Genomic DNA, 14,251 nt, shown 5'->3' on the forward strand with positions numbered 1-14,251 from the left:
CAACTAGGAAGATGATAGTGAGGGAAAAAGGGAGAGTGAGTGACTGGAGAGTGGTTTGAAGTAAGTATGTGCAAGGAGGAGATGCCGGGGCAGAGGAGGAAGATGCAGAGTAAAACTGAGTGCAGCTTCATCGAGTCTGTGACGTGACATAAAACAGGCTCGTTTCATCTCCACTTTGTTGCTTTTATCTCAGTGAACTGTGAGGAAACCTTGTTTTTAGCAGAAACTCTAATGCCCGAAGCTTTATGACATCCAAAGCTGCAGGTGAAGAACGAAAACAAGCTCTGCTCTTTATTCTGTCAAATTAGCACTCGCTTATATTGACCGGGCTACAGATTCATCTACGGACAGAGCTGATACCAACACACTCGGTGATTTCTTTACACGGCCTCGAGTCCGTACACTGTGCTGGAGCCAAACCCTGTTAATGAAAGGAAAGAAAGGCCGGACTGACCTTCTCTCGTTCTGTGTTCAGCCATACCTGTGAGCGGGCACGAGAGGCGGCCGGATCGATCCAAATATGCTGGCACTGGTATTGATCCACACTAGTGCGTGGCCCGTTTTTCACTATGGAAATGAAACAATACCCTCGAACATGCGCTCTCTTGGTGTTGACTCGTGTGCATTTTATTGAAAGCCTGCACACTTTTAAACCACAGAGGAGCTCTAGAGACGCCACAGTTACACTCCAGCTCTCCAGCGTACACAAAGGGCCGATTAAATAATGAAGGCGGAGCTCACAGGTGGGCATCACAGAGATGTGATCATGTCTAATAAACATCAGTATATGGACACACTGACCCTGTATTTATTTACAGGTCACTACGCTCTCATCCTCTCTGAGTACATGACCCCCTTTTTATCAGTGACCCCCCCCCCGGGCAGATTAACAGCAGCTGTGGTCGCTGCCGTGGGAGGACAGAAGCTTTCCACGTGTTTTTTTAGGTTGAAGGTCTCATATATGGAGACGAGTGGAGCAGATAAACAATATCATGATCATTTGTGCAAACACTCGAACGTTCCCCGCTCGCTCCTCTCCGATCGTTCGTCTCCGGCGCCCAGAGAGCTCTGCCGTGCAGCCAGTCGCTGCAAACATGATTCAATTTCAAAGTGAAGATGAAAAGCTCCAGGGTGCCACCCAGTCCACGTGCAACACTCACCCAGTTTCACAGCAGGACTGACGAGGCAGCGCAGGGACTGAAAAACTGCAGGTAACACGGAGCGTATGACGCCGCCGCGATCGGGCTTAACGTTTTGTTCATTTCGTTGCCTCGAAATGTTCTGAAGGAAACTGGTTTACAGCTGAGAGCGCGACACTGTGCTGACGTGCACATCCCACTCCACCCCCTCATCACACGCGCACAAACACACATCATCAACACAAAGGCACAAACACAATAGACTCGAGCGTCTTCCTGTCACACAGGTTTCTATTGTTGTGGATTTTAAACCTTCAGCGTTTGCAGCTCTACTGTTTTCTTTAATGTTCGATGACGACACCAAAACTAAATGTGCTGCATTCAAAGTTTGGGTTTCTGTCCTCACCCTTCCTGCTGATGGAGCATTTACCAAACAACACAAGTCAAAAATCAGGAGGCACGTTTGGGGTTAGAGAAGCAGAAGTTCTGGGAGGCGACAGCATGCGTGGCGCTGCAGAGGGAAACCTGAGATCTGCATGTGTGTGCAGCAGTTACAGATGTATGGGGGGGTGAGGGGGTCCAGTCAAAATGGAAGGAAGGCTGTTTAAGAGAGAAATGGGCCAGTTACAATGAGCGAGGTAGCAAGTGATCCAGCACCGCAGAGAAAAGCCTGTCAATGGAGGAAAGGTTGCATAAATCAGAGGATGGTCCAATCATGATAAAGCGATAGAATGCCTCAAGTTCAAATATGGGCATGAGCTACAAATCACCTTTGTAAACACTTGCAAAATGTAGAAGGAACAAACACAGACGCTTTAAATCAAAACACACTGACGGGCAAAATGGACGAACACGTTAGGCCGACAGTCTCATGGGCTGGTTGAACAGGCGGACAGAGCAACAAGGAAACTGAAAGAGGAAAGTTTGAGTGAAATCCAAAAGTACTAATGCAACACAAAAGCCTAGAAACCATGAGAAAAGCAGAAACTCAAAGGAAATCAAGTGAAAACTGCTGGCTTTCGCCTACCGTACCAAGATCAGTCTTAAGATCTGTTGGCAGACTTAACTTTCTGCCGGGTCCCTTTACTGAAACAAAAGAATAGGAAACAAAGCACCAGTTAATCCCTTCAAAATAAAATAGAACAAAAAAGAAATCATGGAAGAAGAAAACAAAGGAGGTGTAGTCTGCTTCAAACGATGACAAACCAAAGTGGGAAAAAACTGAAAAGAAACCAAATGAACAAAGAACATGCAAACTGGTGCACTTGCATGTTTGCAGGCATATTTTCAAAAAGCATGCTCCACTGTCATCCCAGGCCGGCACGATTAGTGATACTGAGTCAGCGCAACGGCAGAAAGTCTCGAGTGGACAGAGCGATTACTCGGTGATTAGTATTTGAAGCAGGTGCTCTCTTTTGTCTCTCTTTGCATCTCTTAACATGTAAAGACTCATTCTGATGTTTTTAATCACTCTCCTCCTCAAGTCTACACCTGGAATAATGAAGTCCGCTCTGTGGGCCTGGGATTTGACGTGGAAGCAACAAATGAACAGGGTGACACCACAAAGTGTCATAAAAAAAACTAAGTCAGACACTGAAGGCAACCAAAATAACCACATACACATTTTGCAAGCATTTTGCAGTAAGGAGAGAACTGCAAAGGTCGAACTCGAGGCGTCACGTGTCAGTTTCCCCTCAGGAAGAAGGCGGGATTTAGAAGACACGATCCAGCTGATGACCACGAGGAAAAAAAGCACGAAACACCTGTTTGATGTCATTCAGCATGTTTGCTGCACGGCCGACGCTGGCGGCTGAGCGTGTGATGGGAAACCCTGGTCTCACCGAATCTCCGGTCATTAATTTGTTTGCATTTCTTCCGTGAACCTCGATGGACTTTTGAACAAGTGCTGCTAATGAGATAACAGATGAGGGCCGTGTGCTTGTGCGCTCTTCATAATAAACCAGAGTCACCAGATGCTGCTGCGACCGCATGAAAGGTGCAGTGTTGGAGATGCAACGACAGGAATTATGTTCTCATAATGAACCTGTAGCTCACAGATGCTTCCTCTGTTTAATGGCTCAGCGGCTGCATTAACACATCATAAAATGTATTTTAATCAAAATAAACCGGTGGGACTGATCTGAGGAGCCGAAGGGTCTCTCACTGTGAAATGAATATTAACCAGCATGCACTGCACCCACTGGAATTCAGCACCTTTGGTTTTAACCACAGAGACACTTTCCAGCAGCGGAGCAGGAAAGTGGCGATGTCACTACATCGTGCTGACGCGTTCACGTGTGTGGTTGTTCTGCATTGTTCTCGTGCACACAGTGTTTTAAAACACACGTGTGACAGTAACTGATGTCGGACCAGCCTCATCGCTGACCTCAGCACTCTGTTCATTACTCCAGGATTCACAGCAGAATGGAGCCAACGTTTCCTTCTTGTTATCCAGCAGCAGGTGGATCTTTAGAGTTGTTGTTGTGACCCTGCAGGTCGCTGCATTTGCAACATTTACATATTTATCAACCTGTTTTTCTCGCCTGCACCGGCTCTCAGCAGGTAACGTCTTATCTGTCCACACGGACGGCGAGCACAGAGACAACACAGATACCTCTGAGAGACATAACTGCAGCGTCCATCGTACTTCCTGTGGCTCGTCAGGCCCGTGTTCATCTGTCTTCTCTAACTGTCCTGCTGCTCTTGTCACCGATCAAGGTGACACGTCTTGTGTCCAGGTTACAGTAATGTGCAGAGTGCTGACATCCCAAACGAGGCTAACACAGGACTAAACCTCTGATTAACTAACTTCTGAACATCCAAAGCAAGCTGAGGGCTTATTCATCAGAGAGGGCTCCATGCAGTTAGTCGGAGACAGCACAGTGATGAATGTTAGCCAAGAGCACAGCAAGATAAGACAGCAGCTTTACTGACACGCAGACAGACAGAGACCCCGAGCGCCATCGCCAGGTACGGGAGCATGTTTGTGTTTAGATGTGAGCTTCCGGCGAAGGCGCGATGATTGATGTCAGACAGGCTGAAGCGCCGGTGCTGCCGATGAGTGAGGAGAGGTGCCCAGCTGCAGCCCATCTGCCTCAGCAGCATTGCAGGATGATGAAGAACCCGAGGTCTGGATCCGCCCTCCACACACACACACACACATACACACACACACAATGCACCAGCTGCAGTTTTCTGCACAAAGCATGGAGCACACTGAAGAGCAGCCACAGTCTAGAGTCCTGTAAGCCTGTTTGCACTGCAAGCGGAGAGCTTCACACGTGCTGCGAGAGGCTTCGACCGTACTTTTCACGTAGTGATGCTGCTGCTTGGTTTTATTAGTTCTCGACTGCAGATGCTTCATGCTGAACCGACCCATGACCCACCACAGGTGACGGAGGAGCCTCCTCCACCTGTGCACCTGCTGCTGTTTAACTACCGTCTACAGCTTCTATTATATATACAACATTTGTGCTAGCCAAAGAAATATGATTCGTTGTTATGAATTTACTGTGTCCCCATTGGTCAGTGAGCACGAGGTTTTATTTAAAGGCTGAATATGTTATATTGATACCTGTGCTTCAACATTAGTCAGTAAACGTCTGGCGCCCTGCTGATAGTGTTGCTCACAGTGTGGAAGCAGCGTTAGCATGCAGGTGCAACATCAAACAGCAGCCTGTCCAAAGCCTAGTTATCCCCTCTCCCAAAACAACGACACAAACAAAGACAGAAATTCCAAGCAGGTGTCCACGAAGAGGCTGAGATCCATGAAACACCCCTCCTCTTACCATTGTCCAGTAAGTAAAAGACTGGACTGCAGTGGCTGGCTCTCAGACTGGCCACAGGCTCGGGCAGGACGCGGGGGTCATTGTGAAGGGAGGTTGGGTAATGAACTGGAACAGGAGATCCAACAGAACAGACACAGACTTTTCAGGGCAACAGGGGAGAGACAAACACAGTGGGTGAACTGGGGAGAAGAGAAACTTGCAGGTAATAGGAAGGAAACAGTCGTGAGGTTATGAAAACAGAAGGTGTCATAAGAACAGCTCCATCCCACCAGCAGATACTGGGAAGGTCACATAGCCATCACTGCAACAAACCACAGCAGCACTGCTACGACTACTACGACTGCTACTACTACAACTACTACGACTGCTACTACTACAACTACTACGACTACTACAGCTACTTCTACCACACCACAGGCTCATCCTACAGAGCAGCATTTTCCAGGCTTTTCCAGGTAACTTTATCCTGGAGGCGGTTTACTTCCAACCATGACCCGTTGCCATAGCAACTCATATTACAGCCCTAACCTGTGCTGCAGCAGGTTACGTTCAACAGCTATGACATCACCACCTGCTAACCAATCAGCTCCTCTGAGGATTGTCCACAGGCCCTGGAGGATGGCTCAAACCTCTCTGTGAGCAGAAGTCTTTCCATAATGAGCCTCAGTATTACATATGGATAATATTCCCTCAGTATTCCCTGTTCTACAGACTAACCTGCACCATCCTAACACAGCAGTTTAAATTCTGTTCTCATGTCTCATCTTCAGCTGAAAGAATAAGAGTTCAAACGTTCTTACAGCCATTAAATATTCATTGAATAGAATCATGATTCTCCTGTGTCTGACTGATTGAGCTGTAATATTGATAAGTCTGTTAGCTGTCTGTACCCAGCTATGCCTTATTAATAACATGGCAGCAGTCTTTCTGAGTAAAGCTCACACACACACTCAGCACCTTTGATGCTAAGCTACTGCACACTCACAGGTCCCATCACTCACTTTGAGGAGGTGCTTTCTTACACCGGCTCACACAGCTGAGTATTGTGTATCTAACCACGTTTGACCCAACGCTCACGCTCTGAAGGACAGGAGGACCAGGAGAACCTGGAAAACCTCACCATGCCAGCTGGAGCAGCCAGGGATTGAACCACCAACCTCCTGATTAGTAGACGCTCCGCTCTGCTGCACTCACTGCGTGTCTAATACAGTTTTATCCTCCATTGTAGACCCTGCTGCTGTGCTCCCAGTAGATGTTTCCATGTCTGTGACTGGTCCAGTTCTGCCACCCTTTCATGTGAATGAGCTTCAAACTGGTTTCATAAACTCAGGGTTAGCTTATCAAACTGATGACCGCCTTCATCTGACTGCCACATATCCTGGGTATGCTGCACAGGGCCCACATCACCACTACTTTACCCCATTTCTACTGTCTATCACTGCATATAGTCATCGGTCATCCAGCTTCATCACAGCACTGCTTATACATACACACAATAGTTTTTAACCATCATTCATAAACTGACCTGATCGGATCCTTCGTTCGGTGACACTTTTGTCACTCGTGAGTAACTTTACTGTTTTGTTAGCCCGATGCTGACACTGTGGCTAAAGAAGCCTCTGACTGCAGAGACATGACTGACTGGTACCAGTGGGAACAGTGGACCTGTACAGCTGACAGAAGTGCATCAGGGGAAGAAAGCTGATTTAAGTGACTTCAAACGTGGCAGCTTTTCACTGCACAACCACGTCATGGTCATATGTCATTCACTTACAGAGGTCGGCCCCTCGGCGAGGTCAAAGGTCAGAGGTGAATGGCCAGACAGCTCTGAGCATGGTTTAAGCTCGAAGAAGACAAGCTGGGTCAGCAGGAGACCAGACTGGGTGCTAAGAACAGGAAACTGAGGCTACAACTCAGAGAGACCCACGAAAACTGGGCAACAGAAGATGGAAAATATTACCTGCTCAGAAACATTGAGAGGGTGGAGTTTATTATGACCACAGTGTACCATCCTGTGATGGATGCTTCCAGCAGGATAACACACCACCTCACAGATCTCAGCCCAGCTGAGCATCTTTGGCATGTTCACATCACGGACGTGCAGCAGCCGTCTGAAGGCTTCCAGCACTTTGTGCAGTCTGAGCCAACCTGGTACCGCAAGGTAAATGGTATAGCGCTTTACTAGTCCCTAAGGACCCAAAGCGCTTTACACAACCTGTCATCCACCCATTCACACACTGATGGCAGCTACATTGTAGCCACAGCCACCCTGGGGCGCACTGACAGAGGCGAGGCTGCCGGACACTGGCGCCACCGGGCCCTCTGACCACCACCAGTAGGCAACGGGTGAAGTGTCTTGCCCAAGGACACAACGACCGAGACTGTCCGAGCTGGGGCTCGAACCGGCAACCTTCCGATTACGAGGCGAACGCCCAACTCTTGAGCCACGATCGCCCCTGTACCTAATGAAGTGGCCATAGGTCCTGTGTTTGTATTAGTGTGCAGAGCAAAGCTGTTGGTTACCACGGTGCTGGAGGTGATGACATCACAGGGGTACGCCACACATTCAGACTATCGCTGGGCGGTGACATCATAAAAATATCTACAGAAGATTTGAAGGAAATAAAGAAACGCTGCCATTCAGGTTATATGTTTGTAATAAAATAATGTTTCTTTTTGTAAAACGATCTGCAGCTAAATTAACGTTCCTGATAGCGAGCTAATTTTTAATTTTGTGGCGGGTGTGAGGGAGCTGGGAAGCATCTGCCTCACTAAGGCGAAGAACACACTCTTGTTATGCTTTTATTTTGAAGTCCACTAACTGCTCCCACTTCTGAGGTCAACTTCCTGAAGGCCCGATTCATGGATTGCACACATGATTAACACATGGCTAACGACGTTCACCTGTCTGTTTGTGGTTGTTTTTGTCATCTGCTCACGTTAACCATCCACTGCTACAGCAGGCTTTGCTACATGTGTATTATTATAAAAAGGATTTATATTATGAAACTTCCTGGTTTAATGAAGGGTTTTTAACACTGCTGAATATTTCATTTTACTTTTAATTTATTTTCTGATTTTAAAATAAAAACCACAAAACAAACAAAAACCTCCCGAGTGACCGTGCAGACGCGAGGAGCATTTAAAGGAAAGCATCAGTGATTTAAGCATGTGATGAATTTAACTGTTTCTCTGCAGGTTAATTAGTGCTTACATGGGTTTGTACATTACACAGACATGGCTGTAGAAAACCCTCCAGCAGGGTTTAGCTGAAAAATGTGTATTTAAGCTTCTTTTAAATGTGATCACACCTCACCTTTCCCCTCAGGTGCTAAATATACCCCGTGGGGTCAGGCTAACACGTTTAGGTACAACCTGCGGTACCAGGGTGGCTCAGACTGGACAAAGTGCTGGAAGCCTTCACACGGCTGCTGCGTGGGGGTCAGCGTGAGGGGGTCACGCAGCGTGGGGGTCAGGCGCCGAGCACTCACGTCTCGTCTTGTTAGTCCCCTTTTTGAGGTCAAGCCACGCTACAGCGACATGTACTGCTCCCAGAGGAAATCTAACACATGACCCAAACAACACACCTCAGGACATTAAAGAGAAGACAACGGGAAGGATGTGAAGGGAGACAGCTTTGAGGCCGGAGAGGGGGCCAATTACTGGGCCTGATGACAAAAGAGAGAGACGGGAGGAAGGTCGGGAACAAGAGGGGAAAGCTGTGCTGAGAAGTGAGAGAGAAGCTCCCTGTTATTGACACGTGGGGTGAATCAGGACGATGGCCGGCTGCCTTAATAAGCTGTCCACAGTCTGTTTATGGCAGTGAACAGCACAACAGGTGTGCCGGGGACAGGCGGACAGCCTGTAATGGCCACAGAGCAGGGCTGAAGATGATATTCAGCAGGAGAAAACAAAGCGTGAACTCTGCACCTGTCGGGCACAGCGCGGCGAGCTTTGTCTGCGGGCGCAACTTTTAATACATTTCACATCCGCGCTGCATTAATATGAATGAGTCCAAACCTGATTTAACTGACATTTAAAGCTGTCCTGCTCTCAGCTATTGCTAACATTTCTTATAACTATGAACCTCAGCCCCCCTCCCCCCAGCGTTTAACACAATCAGACACAATCATGCAGCGTCATGCCGCATCTGTCCACGTGCTTTTCATCCACCGCTCCATAATTCTTCTCCATCTCTTTAATTAACAAGCGACAGGCCTGTAACAGGACAGAATGACCGTGACCTCGTCCACATCACAATGCTGAGAGACTCCCCGCCACAGCAGCAAAGAACAGCTCGTCCTGGATCTGTCACGCTGTTGTTATCCTCTCCTTGGGAGGCTCAAAGCCAAAGCTGCAGAGTCCACGTGAGAACAAACCGAAAGTGTGTGTCCTGTGTGTGTTTACACAACAATCACAGGAAAACCATCGACGAGCAGACTGTGGACAGCTGAGCTAAATTACTGATGCATCCACAAAATGCATTTGGTGGGATGTGGACACGGATCTGTGCTTTAAGTTACACAAGCAGATTTTTAATAAAGCTGTCACTAAACAACGGCTGGCTTATCGTTTTTAGCATTTGGCTCCATCTACCTGTTTATGTTTCCCTGTAGCGCAGGCCTGGACCCGTCAGGCCTGGACCCGTCAGGCCCACGTGGATCCGGTCTGACACCAGACTACATACATACACTGAAGGATCAACGACAGGACAAGAGGAACGGTCTGTGCATTGCTGGTTGGAAGGCAGGGATCAGTTTTAGGATCCTGTGAATGACTTTGGTGAAGAATCAGAAAGCTTTGAGCTCCGAGGAAAAGACAAAAACATCAAACTGAGTATTTGCATGAAACGGCATCGTTCGTGTGCGTAATCAATGAAAAATGAACCCCAGCAATGAGATCTCACACAAAGATCAACTGTGGCTGCAGTTTTTCTGTCACACGGAGAAACAAAAATGAATTAAACAACTATTGAAATGTTGTTTTGCAGGTTTAATCGAGTCACTGCTGCTGATTAAAAACACAGTTCCATTATCCTCCTTTCTTTAAAAGCCACCAAAGCACAATCAGCCGTCGAGGCAAACTGAGGGATGATACGATGACACAAAGTGCTTCGGCGTCTGTACTCGTCTGTTTCCTCTCCAGGTTTTATACAGTAAGATTACCTGATGTGGTACCTGAGCTCCTATAGTTCTCTGTTTCCATTTTCCCGTCTGTTACATGAGCGTAGGAAACACTGAATATGATTTGGTTGTTTTTTTACCTGAGGCCTTACAAACCCGACAGAGCCCCGAGGACACGGCGCGCCAGCCTGGCAGGGACTTAAGCACAGATCTACACACTCGTTTGCTCAGGTGGCGTTTCCTCTGAGACACACAAACACCTGCTGGGAAATGTTCTCATCTCTTCTTCATCCATTACACGTTTCTGCCTCATTGTCTTCAGCTGCACTGATCTCATCCAGAGACCAGCTTTCAGATGTGCTTTTATCACATTTCCAAAGTGTGATGCTGAAACTCGAGGCCAGTGACATCATGATGAGCATGAATACAAACATCGAATACGTTTAGGTTTTATCACACTATCATCTTGTAGGAAGCATGTGTGCTGAATCGTGCAGTCACATGATGAAGGCAGTTTTCACAGGACTTTTCTCACAGCAGCTGCTGGGATCATTTTCACGTTAGCCCCATTGGGACCTACGCTGGTCGACTCGCCACGACTCGACTCGGATCGACTGGTTTTCCCATTACAGTCGAGCACTACCCGATGTGCGAGGTTGTCCGAGTGTCGCTAGACATAATTAGCGTGCGACACGGAGGCTAAAACGACGGTGGTCGTCGAGGTAACGACACTCCTGCTGCCTGGTCTGTGACCCTTCGTCAGACTCGGGGACGCCGTTGTTTTTTTGTAGCCATTTCCTCGTTGCTGGGGTTTTTTTTAAGATGGGAGTTTTGATTGAACAAACGCTCTCATGACTCATCGAGTGACGTCACAAACCCCGGCCTGTCACGGTCCGTGGGAGCAGCTGTGGGGATTGTGTTTTGGATGGTTCACCGGCTCTCTCTTGGGCGGAGCCACCCGCCTCGCACCTGAGCCCCGTTCGCTCTCGATCACAATGAACTATAGAAGCCAGCGCGACCTGCTACTCATCGCCAGTTGGTTCAGTCACCTACTGTGGCAGCTACGCCCCGTCTGCGCTCCACTCTTCCTTCCTTCAAGCCTTGACTCTGTTTCTTTGGGCTCAGGTCTCCGAGCCATCCTCCTCTGGATTCGTTGCTCACCTCCTCCAGCGCTGGCTTTTCCATTAAGGAATCATCAACCAGTCGCTTCGCCTGCCTGTCCTCCTGCCTGTCCTCCTGCCATCCCCGACATTCGTGAAGTACTCGAGGAACCATTCCTCCCCTCGCACTCACTCTCTCTGGCTTCTCCCACAGAAACACCCCCACCGCCCAAAACTCTCCCACCTGGCCCTGCATGTAAGCCGACTGCAGCCCTGTCCTGATTCACCTGCTCCCTTACCTGTTCACTAAGCGTTCCTCCCTCTGGTACAGACTCCCACGGCTTCGATCGCAGCTTCTCAGAACAGCCTCCCTCATGAGCTTCTGTTTTTGACCGACCCCTCTGTAAATAAATCTTGTTATAGTTCTCAGTGAGTGCGCTGAGTCTGCTTTTTGGTCCCGCCTTCGTGCGAATCCCAGATGATGACAGCTGAGCAGGTACTATGACCAAGTGAAAAACCTTGGCGAGTCGATCCGAGTAGGTGCTAATGGTGTTGACGACCCAGTTTCAGTCAAGCTTTAGTGGTTGGACGGGCAGTTCATAATCCACTCAGTGACTGCAGAGCCCAGATCCTCACCTCCACCACGGGGCTGACAGTTGGTTTGATGCTTGGTTTTCTCCAAATGTGTTGTTCACATGCAGCTTTGCAAACCTAAGTTGTGCTGCCACGTTCTTTCTCCTGCAGCCCTTCCATCATTTACCCTGCTGACCGAGGCCTGTAGAGTCTGACATGTTGTGCTAAAACCTCGGCTTGGACAGAGGTGCTGACGATCAGCTAACCAGGTGCAGTGATTAGCTGACCTGGCTGCTACTTAAATCCTGTGGTGAACTTTATCACAGGAGTCCAGGTGAAAACTTTCTTCTCGAGTATTTGCTACAAGTAATGATAACATGCCAGCCAATTTACAACTCAAAGAAAAACTTAAAATAAAAATAATGCAGTGTCAATGATACAAAATGAGAATCTAAACCACTCTGATGATGTTACTGCTGCTCATTAACATGCAGGCTCTATCTCCACTGCAGTCTGCCGTATCAGTGTTAGTGAAAGACAAACGTGTCAAAGGAAACGACCGAGCCGATGGAGCGTGCAGCGTTCCTTCTTCTTCACCTCTGGGAAACACGGTCACCACACGACTTCAGACTAAAGGACCAACCAGCTGAGACAAACCCAGTATACTCCACTGAAGGAGTGCCAGCACTTCTCTGAAACAACAGTGAACAGAGTGCCGCTCTCACCACGTGACCACGCTCTGGTGACGAGGTGACCACAGGCTGTAACTCAAGTTTAAAGACAAAGCATCCCACCCACAAAGACTCAAAGACATTTGCATTCAGGGAATGAAGGATTGGAGGCTGCAGGTGCGTGTCTGTGTGTGAGTGTGTAAGCAGGTTACCTGAAGTGGGCGACTTGTTCCTCTCCATGTCAATCGACTGCTGGTTGTCAGTGAGTTCAGTAAGGCCTGCAGCAGCCGACAGGAAGAAGAAGCAGCACACGCAGGGTGTCAGATTATTTGAAGCCGGTCATGCAGATTAAGCAGACGTCTGATTGGTAGAAGTCAGCCACGCTAAGCCCAAAGAAAGAGTGCAGCTAGCAACAATGCTTCATCATTACATCATTCCTCACGAGGTCAGCCTCGAATATTTGCTCTTTGCTTTTTTATCAGGATTCAAAGTGCCTTGGATGGGCCGAGTGGCTGATTACTGATGCGACCTGCACTACAATCAGATTTAACATCTTTTACCAGCTCGCATTAAAATTCAAAAAGCATGTAGTGCAAATCTCATGATGAAGTGGAATAAATATCGAACATACGAAACAGCACACACACAAATCCAAACAGGATCATATTCAGTCACATGCAGCAAGCACGAGCCGACATGGAGTCGTCTGTAAAAACTGCCACAAACACTGAGACTTCTAACTCAGCCCTCAAAGCCCGACTGCAGACGTGGGCTGTTTGAAGCAGCGTTCATTAAGGACTCATTAACAGCCTCGCAGACTCGTCACAGCTCAAAACATTTGGACTTTTTTAATTATTTGTCTTCAGTCAAAGGTTCTGCCAAACATTGGTGATGCCGGTAGTTTATGCTGACGTTACAAATGGCTGAAGACACTGAGAGGTGCCCTCGTTAAACTTTCCTCTGTAACCGTCAACAAAAAGCACACAGTTAGCTTCAATAACCCCACTGGCTTTAGTTAAAATATACATCGCATGGATAATGCATTATTTATAACTGCGCTTGCTCAGCTGTCTCAAAGAAGTGTCTCTTCTTCTGCAAAGGACAGACTGCTGGACATGACTGTAACAGACAAAGCTCTGCAGGTGACGTCTCGCTTTATCCCAGTCATGTCTTTGGTTTGTCCTGGGCTTCGAGTCTGTGTCAGTTCTTGTGGCAATCATCTGTACCAAACATCATGTCTTACTATGTCCATCAAAACACCAACCCACACCCCTCACACACATACACCGACTCCCCCGGCCTTTGGGAAGGCCCGACTTACTCTGATAGGATGTACGGATCCTTTTCTTTGAATCTGAATAAAAGTTAGACAGGCCGCGCATGCAAAACTCTGTCAGGCAGGCCCGCATGCCCACACCAGCAGCCACAGAGTCACCAAAGTAGGAGGAGGAGGAGGAAGGAGTGGTGGAAATGAGGAGTGGGGTTTAAAGCGAGGAGAGGTTAAAGAGGACAAGAGGGTGGAAACGGAAGAGCGTCAGTGGGGTGGAGGCAAAGGAAGAATGGCAGTAATGAGAAAAGAGGGGACGTTAGTGAGAGGAATGCATGAGGATAGAGGGAAGGGTGGATGAGGAGGGAAGGGTGGATGAGGAGGGTGGGGGTGGGGAGAGAGAGGAGGCGGGGGGGGAGAGAAGAACACACAGGCTTAGAGAGGAAAAGAAAGTGAGAGCAAGCAGCAAGTGAGATCGTGTCAGGGAAGGGCACAAGAAATACTCGCTACTCCAGCAAACCCAGAACTGCTGGTGTCACTGGTGTCAGCAGGGAACATGTCATTACCAGCAGCGCAGCATGGAAACCGAG

The 14,251-nt window shown here is 48.2% G+C and overlaps 1 protein-coding gene across 16 annotated transcripts in view; it reads right to left on the bottom strand.

Annotated features, from left to right (window-relative positions):
* The window catches only part of stxbp5l (syntaxin binding protein 5L), a 129,903-nt gene that overhangs the window by 16,579 nt on the left and 99,073 nt on the right, over positions 1–14,251 (bottom strand). For 4 of the 16 annotated variants that reach the window (XM_084907695.1, XM_084907693.1, XM_084907691.1 and 1 more), the window contains exons 19-20: positions 13,716–13,784; positions 12,607–12,672 (exon numbers count right to left, since the gene is read on the bottom strand). In XM_084907695.1, coding sequence (XP_084763821.1) covers positions 12,607–12,672; positions 13,716–13,784 — 135 coding nt within the window. Of the gene's footprint in view, positions 1–2,171; positions 2,226–4,927; positions 5,066–12,606; positions 12,673–13,715; positions 13,785–14,251 lie in introns of all 16 variants that reach the window. The other 12 variants (XM_084907696.1, XM_084907694.1, XM_084907692.1 and 9 more) reach the window with 8 other exon arrangements.

This window comes from Perissodus microlepis, chromosome 16 (genome assembly GCF_051167445.1).
Source record: "Perissodus microlepis isolate ML-2025 ecotype Zambia chromosome 16, ASM5116744v1, whole genome shotgun sequence".
NCBI lineage: Eukaryota > Metazoa > Chordata > Actinopteri > Cichliformes > Cichlidae > Perissodus > Perissodus microlepis.